Genomic DNA, 12,691 nt, shown 5'->3' with positions numbered 1-12,691 from the left:
ATAGGATATAAGGGTTGGGTGGGGGAGATCCAGAAATCAATTTGGGAGGGTGTAACTTATCTTTCTGATGTACAAAAAAAAGAATATTAAAAAAAATAAAAAATTAATCAAGCGTACAAGTAATCATATGAACAAGGGTGTTGTTATTCGGACCCCCCACATCTATTCGTACCATGTTAAATTCGTAAAATCCGAAAAGACCCCTTAGAAAATTTTTTCACTCGCACTTTCAAATACGCACTTTTACAGTGCGTGCTCTTTTAAAGTGCGTGAGTGACACACTTTTAAAGTGTGTGCGTAACGCACTTCTAAAGTGTGTTTATTTTCAGAAAAAAATTAAAAACGACAGAAACAACTCCCTACAGTTGAAAATTTTCAAAAATGAAAGAAGACGGAGGTGGTGGTGGTGGTGGTGGTGGCAACGGCAGTGGTGGGGGCGGCGGTGGTTGTGGGTGGTGGTGGTGGGTGGAAGAAAGAGGAGAGAGGATGGGAATTTTTTATATTTTTTTCATTAAGGGTATTTTAGTATTTTTACACTTTTTCATGGGTCCAAATAGTTATGGGAGGTCTGAATAACAATTCCTATAAGACATTTGGAGGCACTCCTGAATATATATGAATGATAACATAGTATTTACTCATGTGAGGAGGTAATCAAAGACTTAAGCATTAAATGATATTGTAAAAAGGAGCTCACTATTAATAATATACGTCAAAATATGGCTTTTTATCAAACTGAATAACATTGTGTAGTAAATTCTTGGGTCTAAACTGATGTAAAAAGTTTACGTGGCTACGATCAGTTGACTAAGTTCGTTACGTGTGGATGTTTGATTGGTTAAAATTGTTGACATGTATATTTAAAACTTAATTTGATTTTTTTCTCAAAGATAACTTGTAAATAATTTATTTTTCAATGACTCAATTTGATTTCTTCTTATAAAATAAACGAACTAAAAAGATATTTAAGCCTTTATAAAACACAATAACATTGTGTAATCCATATTAATCTAGGGAGTGGGATTAGAGTTTTGTCCGTAGTTGCTACTTGCTTCAAGTACAAACAAATTGCAATGGATCCGTTAATACAAAATAGCATAGGAATTGGGGAGGAAAAATACGAAGAAAAAGGAATGGAAAGGAATAAAAGGGTCATATGCATGACACGTACGAGGAGCACCAAAAATAGAAAGCAAATATAATGAACCACAAATAATAAAATAAAGTCCACCGAGCAAAGATGCTATGACACGAATTCTCGGTGCTAGATGCTGCATTAGATGCTGGAACCTTCAAAATTCACATCACTATCACACTACTTCTCTACTCATACACTCCACTCAATTTGAATTAATTTCACCCTTTCTATTTTAATTAATGTGTTAGCTGAGTTCTTGTTCAACCTTCAACCCATTTAGAAGCTAGGGTGGTGATTGGGATGAGTTTTACCTTATTTTTCCTGGTTATCTGATTTTAATTTTAGATTGACTCAATTTTGATTGTAGACCTAACTTAATGGTATACAAATTCAATTATAATTATGTTTAAGTGGCTGAAATATAAGTTTACCAAAATCATAAATTAATCATATGGTAATATTAAAAAAACCCGATCATATAATTAGTACATATGTTATGTATATTAGAGTTTCTCTTAATAAATGAAAATTTTAATTCACCTTAATTTAATTTTTAATATATCACTAGGAAAAAAAATAATGCATTATGAAATAATTTTATATGCAACACGATAAGTGTCGGTCTCGATAGTTAAACTTGCTATTTGAACTTAGGTCGAAAGTTCAATCCTTATGTGTCACATATTTTTATAAAAGTCTTTGATATTTACCATAATTGGATTGAAATTGTTAGCATAATAAAAAATAATGTTAGTAATTTGTTGGAATCAAGTGTTAGAGTCAAGTCTCACATCGGATAAGTCAGAGTAAGAGGGAGAGTTTATAAGGAGATGAACCCATAAACTTATTGCCTTAAAGTTTGGGTTCCGTTGGCAGCGAACGTCGGTACAAGGTGGATAGCTTCCGCGGAGGGGGCGGTGATAATGTGGTGGTGACTCGCACTTGAGGGGGAGATTGTTGAGAATTCATTATAAGAGACGTGACCCATAAACCTAATGTCTTAAGGTTTTGGGTTAAGATGTGGCGTCGATATCTCTTGGTGTCTTGCTCCTCGGCCCATGGGCTCCCATGTCTGCCCCAACAAGTGGTATCAGAGTCGATGGTTCGTGGGACCATGGTAACGGCTTGATAACTTTCGCAGAGGGGCCGATGGTTAGTAACCATGGTAACAGCCAGGTAACTTCTGCAGAGGGGTCGATGGTTAGTAACCATAGTGACGGCTGATAACTTCCGCAGACAGGTGGACCATGGATGATGTGGTTGAGGGACTCACACTTGAGGGGGAGATTGTTGGAATCAAGTGTTAGAGTCAAGTCCTACATCGGAGAAGTCAGGGTAAGAGAGAGAGTTTATAAGGAGATGGACCCATAAACTTTTTGCCTTAAGGTTTTGAGTTAAGATGTGGCGTCGATATCTATTGGTGTCTTGCTCCTCGGCCCATGAGCTCCTCTATCTCCCCCAACATAATTAATATTACATTTTTGGTGAATCAATGAAACTAAAAAAACTAAACAAAACACAACATTCTTGGTCCGAAGTAAGAAGCAGACTCAATTCTTTTGGAACAATGACTAATTTTGAAGTCCAAACTGAAAGTGAAGCCCCAATAAAGCAAGTTTTTCAATACATGTATTAGTTTCTCACGGAACATGCGGGAAGCAAACACTCCACAAACAATATATCAACAATGATCTTGACAAACAAAGCTCTAAAGTGCGAAGTCAAAGGAGGAGACTCCAACATCTGATGAAGTCACTTTCTCAAATGAGATGTTGAAACTAATAATAGCTTTAAAATATTATTATTATGATTAATGATATTATTATATAAAATTTAATACCTTGATAATTTAAAATATTACTATTACTATTGCATAAGTTAACTTATAACAATATATATGCGTCCAATAAAAGCCTCCTACATATCTTAGTACAAACACAAACTGCCCATCAAATTAAAATCTTTTTGATCATATTATCTTGGTGGGAAAAAGTTAAACCCAAGCTAATTAAAACCTTCGGACTTTGGTAGGAAATAATCCGTTGAAAAAGACAAACCCTCAAAACAAATGGATAAACATGGTAACCTAAATATCCATTATTTTAGTATTTTAAAATTTAATTTTAATTCATTTAAGCACCACATCTTAATTATCTTCTATCTCATTTTTATCTTTTTTGTTTTCATGTATTTTTTCTTATTCTATCACCTAACAAAACATTTTATTTATCTATTTTTTCTATCTCCCACTAATTGTTGGTGAAAGTAGGTGTTATCATAACATTTTTATTTAATTTTAGATGTGCTTGGTTACTGAGTTTCTGCACATTCATAATGCACGTTTGATCTGGTGTTAGAGCTAATGTCAATGTGATTTCACACATGTTAATACAGTATCGAAAAAGTTACAGGTTGACGCATTAAATTTTATAAAAGTGGAATTTTAACACGTTAACTCTACCGTGAATCCACATTGATTGAACAGAAATCCAATCAGACACTTAATTCATTTATATTAAACCAAACTTTTGACATGTTAGTTTTTAAAATATAAATCTTTTTATATAAAAAACATAAACTAATAATAATTAATTATTTATGATTATCAAAGAAAAAATCTTCATATTTACACTAAATAAAATTTAACGAAAATCAACCAATGAAACTGAATTAAAACCTCATCTAAGTGGGCTAATAAGATCAATCATTTATATATAAAAAAAGTGTTATGAAACTACTTATTTACCTATCCTAAAGGTTAAAATCACGTGATTTAGATTTTAAACTACCCTTAAAAGGAGCTTATTAGATTATGTTAATTTGAAAAGAAGAAAAAAAACATAAAAATAAAAATTATAATATAATATAATAATAAAAAAGAATAAAGGAAAGAGAAAAAGGTGGAGAGAAGAAGAAGAATAGTTGAAGGAAGCAGAGGGATCCAAAGCCACCCAAAGCTTTCTCCTTTCTTCTTCTTCCCTTCTTCACAAAACCCATAAAGGTATGTATGAAAGCTTTTACTAGTACTACGTTTTGGTGTTTCTATAATAAATGCAAAAACGTTATAGTCAGAAATTGAAAGGCTAGTTTTGGTTATGTTACTATGTTGTTATTATGTAATGCTATGTTAGATCGGGAGTTGGGTTTGGCACCCCACCTATGGGGCTTGGCACCCCGCTTTATCAAATACGGAATTTAAAATTCCGTATTCTCCCTATTGAATACGGGACTTAAAATTCCGTACTGTATTTAAGCATGCGTGTCACATTTTCAACCACTCATTATATACTAAAACAGATACGGAATTTTATTTTCCGTATTGATACGGAACTTTAAATTCCGTATTTAATAAAGTGGGGTGCAAAGCCTAAGGGGTGGGGCACCAAACTCAATTCTCTGTTAGATCCAATGAATGAGTTGAACAAATAAATGCAACCACGGATCCAAAACCATACTCTATTAATTATTATTTTTAACCTATGCTATGAAATATGAATATGATCCTCTTTCATATTCATATTCATAACGAATGCCTCTTGTTCAATCTTCATTTTTATTATTATTAATTAACTTCATTCACATCTCTCTCAAGCTCACTTCAATAAATAAATAAAAACCCTGCGTGTTTCAATTCAATTCAATTATTCAATTTTCATCGTTCACGTTTTCTGAATCGGGACGGAAATGCTTTCTTCTCGGTAATTCTCATCAAAGATCGAAACTTTCGATTTGCTTTTGTCTCAAACGACAGGTTGTTTTCGTTTTCTCTTTCTGGGTAGGTTGGATTTTGTGCATTTGATTGAGGTTAGAGTTAGAATCAGTGATCATGATGATACAGCTATGAAAATTTACATCTTGATTCTTCTATTGTGATTCTATTGTATTGATTCAATTCAATTACTCTGAATTTTTAATTTTTTTTTAATTTTTTTTTTAAGAGTTTGTGTGGCAATAGCATATTAGCATTGATCTTAATTAAATAGTTTGATGGTGAATTGGTGATGAACAAGTAGTGTATTAGCGATTTGGCGATTTTTCGTTGGTTAATTTTTATTTTTATTTATTTTTCACTACTTAGCAAAATGAAATGATTAAAGGTAGTGCTTTTTTTCTTCTAAATTGATACAGTTTTGATTTATTTGTTTATTAATTTTTAGCCTGGTGTGTTATAGTTATTGGAGCTGAAGTTTATGAGGGAGTTTGCTGCGAATTCGACTCCCTGATTCTGAAATTAGGATCAACTGTCTTTGGTTTTCTGTTGGCCTATAATGTCAGGTATGCTCTGCTATCTGTCTATGTCTCTGTGCTTTCTGATTGGCATGGCTTTGTGAATGTGAGAAAACTGATCTAGTGTTTCACTGACTGTTCTTAAAATGTGATGGGAAAGGGTATGAAGGGCAATGTAGTACTGATGAAATTAGAGAGAGGAGATCGGATGTTGAGAACTCAGAAGACGAGAGGCGGTCGTCTAAAATTGGAACCCTCAGGAAGAAGGCAATGAATGCTTCGTCTAAATTCACCCATTCCCTTAAGAAAAGAGGAAAGAGGAAAATTGATTATAGGGTTCCGGCAGTATCCATTGAGGATGTAAGAGATGAGGGAGAGGAGACTGTGGTCCATGAATTGCGCCAAAGACTTATTGAAAGGGGATTGTTACCACCTAGGCATGATGACTACTATACATTGTTAAGGTATTTCCTCACTTCATTCAACCCTTGGGGAATTGTTGCTCACTTGTTTTCTATTCTGGTTTAAAGCACGCTATCTGATTTCAAGTATGTTATCATATAAAACAAGCGTTCCTTTTTACCAACGCTCACTCATGTTGCACTCTACTTCCTTGTAGGTTTCTTAAAGCTCGGGATTTTAACATTGAGAAGACAATTCAGATGTGGGAAGAAATGCTTTTGTGGCGAAAGGAATACGGAACTGATACCATCCTTGAGGTAAGGATTGTAATTTATGTTTTATCCATAAAAGATATAGTTTGCTATAGAGTTTAAACCACAAAATGCTTAGGTGTGTCAGAAGGACAATCAGTATTTCCTTTTCTATTCCACTTTCATAGATTACAAATCAAATTTGTTTCCTCTTTAATTTGAACAAGTTAGATATAAAGTCATTCAAATTCATGAGCTTCCACACCTTGCATCTTAAACTTTTGAAGGAACCAGTCCTTGACATGGAATTAAGGCTCAATGACCAAGCAAGTGGTCAGAAGTTCCATCTCCATAAAGTTAAATTTCTTCATCGTAATCATCACTGACAACAACAACCAGCCCTTTTCCCACTAGGGGGATTTGTTGGCTACAGAGATCACACAATGCCATAATACAGTGTCATATATTAAGTTCAAAGATAGACTGTTCACTCTAAATCTCCTTTAATTGTTTTACTCAGAGTTTTCATCGGTTTCCCTTTACCTCTAACTATTTAACCATCCTTAATCTCATTAGTTTGGTTAACCCTCCTAACCAGTTCTTTTATGGGGCTTTTCTTCACATGCCCAAACCACCTAAGATTAGACTTTACCATCTTTTCTACAATATGAGCTATCTCAATCTTCTCTCTAATGATTGTATTCTAAGAACATCTGTAACAACTCATCCATTGTAACATTCTTGTCTCCGCGACGTTGAGCTTACTTTGTTGGCTTTTTACCATCAAACATTTAATCTCATATAACGTTGCATGTCTTAATCTTATAGTTGTGGAGAATAATTTTCCTTTGAGCTTGAGAGGCACTCTTCTCTTGCAAATCAAACTCGAAGCATTCCTCCATTTATTCACTCTACCCGAATCCTATGGTTGACATTTCCCTCTGTGGCTTTATCTTCCCATCATTATGTATGGTAGATCCAAGGTACTTACTTAACTCATGAGATTTATGGTATGGTATGCTCTCCTAGTTTCACCTCTATGCTCGGCTAGGATTTGTATGTCTTTTGCTAAAGTTTCATTCCGTGTACTTTGTTTTACTTCTACCCAGGCAAAATCTGTGCTTTTAAAGGCTTGTCTCCATATTTTTAACTTTCCATTTATTTCTTTTCTCAACTCTCCAATTCAGACTATATCATCTAGGAAAAGTATGCATTGTGACATTGTCTCTTGGATATGGTCAATAAGCACGTCTAGAACCAAGATAAAAAGTTAAGAGCTCAATGTTGACCCTCGATGCACACCTCAAGTTATTGGGAAATTCCTGTGTGCTTTATTGACATCTTGTGTCTTCACAGTCACACTAGTCATGGCCTCCTAGTATATTTTCTGATTTCTTGAAGTAAGAAATCCAAACTCCTTTCTTTTCCAGAGTCATCCACCAAACCTCTCTATCTAGTTTATTATTACGTCTTTTCCAAATCAATGAAAACTATGTGTTAGTCTTCTTGATTCCTCATCAATCTTCCTACCATGTATGTAGGTTATATGCTTGATCTCTCTGACATAAAAACCAAATTGATTTTCCATGATGTGGGTATCGTGTTGTAATCTCTATACAATTACTCTCTCCCAATGCATCATACCATGACTCATGAGTTTAATTCCTCTAGAATTTTTGTAGTTTTATTTGTCACCTTCGTTCTTAAAGATAGGGATTAAGGTAATGCTTCATTCCTTTGGCATCCGTTTAGGCCTCATAATGTTTTTGAACAATTTTTTAACCATCCAAAACCTTTCTCCTAACTCAATTAGTACCTAAGGAGGAGTATTATCTGGTCCAACTCTGTTACCATTAGTCTTGCTCTTCAACACTTAACCATAGAACCTTGAATTCTTCGACAGTAGGACTAATTTTGATCCTATCTAGTGTTAAGTCTATTAAGAGTTCAAAGAACACGCATGTCCATTATTATTTTATTTTTTCAACCTTGTGAGTCTCTTCCTATGTGCATTACATAGTTGGTTATAAGTCCAGAAAAAGAAGAGTAGGGTTATGTTAAGCAATTGATAGCAAGTGTAGAATTTTCAATGTAATAAAAGTTAAATTTCATTGCAAGCTAAAAAGTATGCATTGTCTACACTCCCAAATAGCTCTCATGTGAGATGTGTTAGATATAAATTCATGGATGAGCCTCCACCAAACAACTTAAGCTTTTACAAGAGTTGAGATGTTGTTAGAATATGAAAATGATATCTAATGATACCTTGATCTTATCTTAGAGCAATTAAGGTAGTTTAGATTTTTCTTTAGATTGATTTCTTTAATTTCTTATTTATATTTAGTTAGGGCTAGGAATCCTAATTAGTTTCCTTATTTAACTAGAATTAGGAGTCTACCCATTACTATAAATAAGAGTTAGTATTTTGTGTTGTAAGATTACACTCAGTAATATTTATTGTATTCCTTTTTCCTCTTTCTATATCTTAAAGAGTTCCATGCTCGCTACCCCCATTCTATACAATATCAAGCAAAATAACTCGTGTTTGAGGGGCATATTAGATGTAAACCCTCCAAAAGTATCTGATAGCTTAAGCATTTATTTAGGATTATAGGTCCTTGGTAGAACTTGAGAACAGAATTGTTTGCTTTTATAATCTTGGAGTATTTCAGTGTCCGTATATTTTGTGCTTGAAGATGTTTGACACATATTTTATTGGCTCTAATGCGATTGTTATCTCTGAAGGAATTTGAGTTTGAAGAGCTAGAAGAAGTATTGCAGTATTATCCTCAAGGGTACCATGGAGTTGATAAGGAAGGTAGACCAGTTTACATTGAGAGGCTTGGGAAAGCTCATCCAAGTCGCCTGATGCGCATCACCACAATAGATCGATATTTGAAGTACCATGTCCAGGAGTTTGAAAGGGCTCTGCAGGAGAAATTTCCTGCATGTTCCATTGCAGCAAAGAGACGGATATTTTCAACAACAACAATATTGGATGTACAGGGGTTGGTATGTTGCATTATACTGAATATTTTTTTTTATAAGTTATGGACCTCATCACTAATATCAGGTGCAATCCTGTTGATTTTTCTCTTTGCATCTTGTTGATAGTAGACTCCTTTTGTACTTGTCCTTTAAGAATTCTATCAAATATGGTATCTGCCTTAATAATTTGATAACCAATCTATTCAGTGAAGAGGGGGGGGGGGGGGGGGGGGGAGGAGGTTGATCCTGCTCAGTTGTTTTTGTATTTTAGGAACTGCCTTGTTTTTAAGTTGTTGAAACATTTTTCTGCTTTGATTTTAGTTGTTATTTCATGTTTCATGTTTGATGCAGGGAATGAAAAATTTCACTCGTACTGCTGCCAATCTCTTGGCTGCTATGACAAAAATAGATACCAATTACTATCCTGAGGTTTGGTGTCGTTCCTGCCCAGAGTAACTTGTTTCTCAGCCCTTTTCCTTTCTCTACTAAACTTCATCATGTATATCTGCAGACTTTACATCAAATGTATATTGTCAATGCTGGTTCTGGCTTTAAGAAGATGCTCTGGCCTGCTGCACAGAAGTTTTGTGATCCCAAAACTATTGCAAAGATACAGGTCAAGGATGTAATTCACAGCTAATAATATTTCACATGCTTTTTTCCTGCGATGGTACTCATTTCATTTACATTCATTTCCCAAATTCTCAGATTCTTGACTCTAAGTCTTTATATAAATTACTGGAAGTCATTGACTCTAGGTATGCATCTGTGCTTTCATCGTGCTGCATTGTACTTGCTATCCAATTTATTGATTAATTTGGAATATTAGTTGTAATTTCTATTCAATTTATTAATCAATTTAGAGTTTGTAATTGAATATGTACAGTCAGTTGCCAGACTTTCTGGGTGGTTCATGTACATGTCCCACTGAAGGTGGATGTCTCAAGACTAGCAAGGGTCCATGGAATGATCCTGATATCATTAAGGTAATGTTTCCTTGTTATCTTGTTTCGTAGTCTTCACATGTGTCAGGTTTTGAAGATACACATGCCTACATGGCATAGAATTACCTTGTCAACCTATTATTTGGGCAACTAATGTAGATATTCTGCTTATAGCTGGTACATAGTGCTGAGGCAACATTGGTTAGGCAACTCTCTAGAGCGTCCAATGAACAACAGAATTTTGACTCCTTTCAAGTACACTCATTGAAGGCAAGTCTTATTCGTCTTGATATCAGAAAGTTAACACTTCAGAAGTGTTGACTGCTTTACTGTAGATAATACTTACACTCATATTTTTCTTACTTCTACTCATCTCTCAGGGTCGATGCAGTGATTCATCAACAGCAGAATCAGGGTCTGATATTAATGATTACTCCTCTCCGACCAGACAAAGGAGCAGTACTCATCTTCGTTTAGCCCCAGTTGATGAAGAAGTCAGTTTTAAAACATTGACTATTAATTTGTTTTATAATCCTCAATATTGTCTTTACATACTGCATTTACATTATTTGTGGTTGTGTCTTGAGCCTGTAATCATTCATCAGGTTGTGCCTTCTTCAGGTCAGGGTACCAGATCTAAATGGCTACTACAGCTGTGACGATAGTGCTCCCACAACTGAGAAAGTAGTAGAAAATGGTCAGTTTCACCTTTCTCAGAAGCAATCATTGCAAACTAACGACATGGAGAATGTTACTCATAGGACGATTTCAGAAGGTATTGTTAGAAAATTGCTGGGGCAGTTGTAGTGTAGAATGTTCCTTTTATATATGCTGATTAGAACCCATGTTGCACATATACCTCGTCAAATTTAGATGAGGAAGTTGGAAACACATGCTGGCTATTTTCCGTGCTAGGTTTAACTGATATTATTGGTGCAAGTATTTCAGTATTATCGTCTGAACTCAAGGTAATTCAATTTCTTGTCAGGTACTTCAGTCAACAATTTGTTCCGCATCATTAAGGAAATAGTAGAGAAGACAAATCATTTATATGTGACTAGAGTGCTCGCATCTTTCATGGAAAGACTCATTACATTCATCCGCAGTTTAAGATTTGAGTTTTGGAGAACACAGAACAATGTTCACCCATCAAATACCACGGAACATAACATTAATAACCATTCAGCCGCTGTTGAAGCAGCTTTTGAAAGAGATCATATTCTTCCTTGTGCACAACGGCTTCAGAGACTAGAAAAAGTATTTGAGGAACTGAACAACAAACCTTATGGTATGCCCCTGGAAAAGGAGAAAATGCTAATGGATTCCATGGATAGGATCAAATCTGTTGAATTTGACCTTGAAAAAACAAAGCGGGTATCTTTCATCAATCATCTATGACTTCTGATTATGCTGATCTGATGGTATGGTGTTTAAAATTTGCACTTTAACTGCAGGTATTGCATTCTGCAGTGAAGCAGCAGCTTGAGATTGCTGACTTGGTGGAGAACTTGCAGAAATCAAACTGTCGAGTAAGTTGGTCACTGTACGATATTTTACATATTTGATTTTTATCAAGGCTACTTATTCTATGAGGACTTCATCTTAATGAATTTTGTTATTTTTTAACATGAGTTCATATCTTTAGCTTTTTTAAAATTATTTTAACAACAATTACTCTTGCAGCAAAGAAGGCTATTCTGTTGAATCATCTCATCTGAGTTTCAGAGACAAGAGCTCTTTACACCACACAAGAATACTTCCTTTAAATATCAGATTTACTTACACGTAGATTGGACACAAGGAAGCCTGAGGCAGGGAGTACAAAATCAAAGCCTAATAACACAGAGACCTGGGGAGCATACACAGTACAGAGTTCACTTTGTATTATAAATATATAATTTAGGTTTCATGTCAAATGCTTTCCCCTCATATTCCACAGTAAATAGGTGACAAAAACTTTGTAGTTTTGCTTGGACGATATGTTTTTAATGTAGAGAATAGAAAGATAATAGAAAAGTTTATAATGCCGAAAAAGGTTTTTGAAAAATATTTGGCTGACACTGAAATAATAAATCAGCAGATAGTGTGTGACAATTGTCTATTTTCTCTATCCACAACTCCACAAGTGTAAGGTTTGGTTAGTACTCAAACTGATCTGACTATTACTACGTAGATCAACAAGATTGTCTAAATGTTGAATATTTGTGGATTAGACCAAAAGAATTGATTTGATTATCACAAATAAGAGACATTGATGAGTGCACCAAGTTAGGCTAATAATAAGTGCTATGTTGAGCAGTGAGAAATCGGGCATATATGTTGTGTGTCCACAAAGAATCAATGCAGAGTGATTTTTTTTATCTTCATCTACCAAAAATGAGAAATCTAAATCATCTATAATTTGTTGTACATTTTAGGCAACTCAATGGCATGTCAGCATTAAACAATCTCATTCTTCACTAGTAATATGATACGGTTGCCTCAACTCAAGTCCACTTGCAACAATTGTTTGTAATTTGCCTGTGGAATTTTTTATAGCGATAATTTTTATCAAGAAATAACACTAAGATCTAAGCTAAAAAAATGTGATAAAAATGAGGCAACTGCCAATTTTCTGGGTTAATAATAGATTCATCACTTTCTAAAAAATAGAATAAAATTAAGGGTGATCATACATGTGTCACCATCCTATTATCATATTTTTATACTCTGTTAAAGTTAACTTTATCAAAATCTAAATC

At 34.5% G+C, this 12,691-nt stretch overlaps 1 protein-coding gene across 3 annotated transcripts; it reads left to right on the top strand.

Annotated features, from left to right (window-relative positions):
* The first annotated feature begins 4,631 nt into the window (after nt 1–4,631).
* On the top strand, nt 4,632–12,060 carry LOC130745558 (phosphatidylinositol/phosphatidylcholine transfer protein SFH13). Of its 3 annotated transcripts, none has more exons than XM_057597873.1 (15): nt 4,632–4,836; nt 5,311–5,413; nt 5,526–5,829; nt 5,985–6,084; nt 8,764–9,030; nt 9,358–9,435; nt 9,518–9,622; nt 9,715–9,764; nt 9,893–9,992; nt 10,125–10,220; nt 10,331–10,444; nt 10,572–10,725; nt 10,939–11,324; nt 11,405–11,479; nt 11,634–12,060. In XM_057597873.1, the coding sequence occupies exons 2-15, from the start codon at nt 5,407–5,409 to the stop codon at nt 11,652–11,654; spliced, it is 1,857 nt and encodes a 618-aa protein (XP_057453856.1). In that variant the 5' UTR covers nt 4,632–4,836; nt 5,311–5,406; the 3' UTR covers nt 11,655–12,060. The 3 variants fall into 3 exon arrangements, with proteins under 3 accessions (XP_057453856.1, XP_057453857.1, XP_057453854.1); XM_057597874.1 differs by having other exon boundaries at nt 4,632–4,889; XM_057597871.1 differs by having other exon boundaries at nt 4,632–4,913.
* Nucleotides 12,061–12,691: the final 631 nt, after the last annotated feature.

Source organism: Lotus japonicus, chromosome 3 (genome assembly GCF_012489685.1).
Source record: "Lotus japonicus ecotype B-129 chromosome 3, LjGifu_v1.2".
NCBI lineage: Eukaryota > Viridiplantae > Streptophyta > Magnoliopsida > Fabales > Fabaceae > Lotus > Lotus japonicus.
Note: the sequence above shows the minus strand (reverse complement) of the source record. Positions and strands in the feature narration are given on the sequence as shown.

Coding starts and splice junctions, on each gene's coding strand:
- LOC130745558 (XM_057597873.1), top strand. Junction 9,623..9,714: donor AAACTATTGCAAAGATACAG/GTCAAGGATGTA, acceptor CCAAATTCTCAG/ATTCTTGACTCTAAGTCTTT. Junction 10,726..10,938: donor TCATAGGACGATTTCAGAAG/GTATTGTTAGAA, acceptor ATTTCTTGTCAG/GTACTTCAGTCAACAATTTG.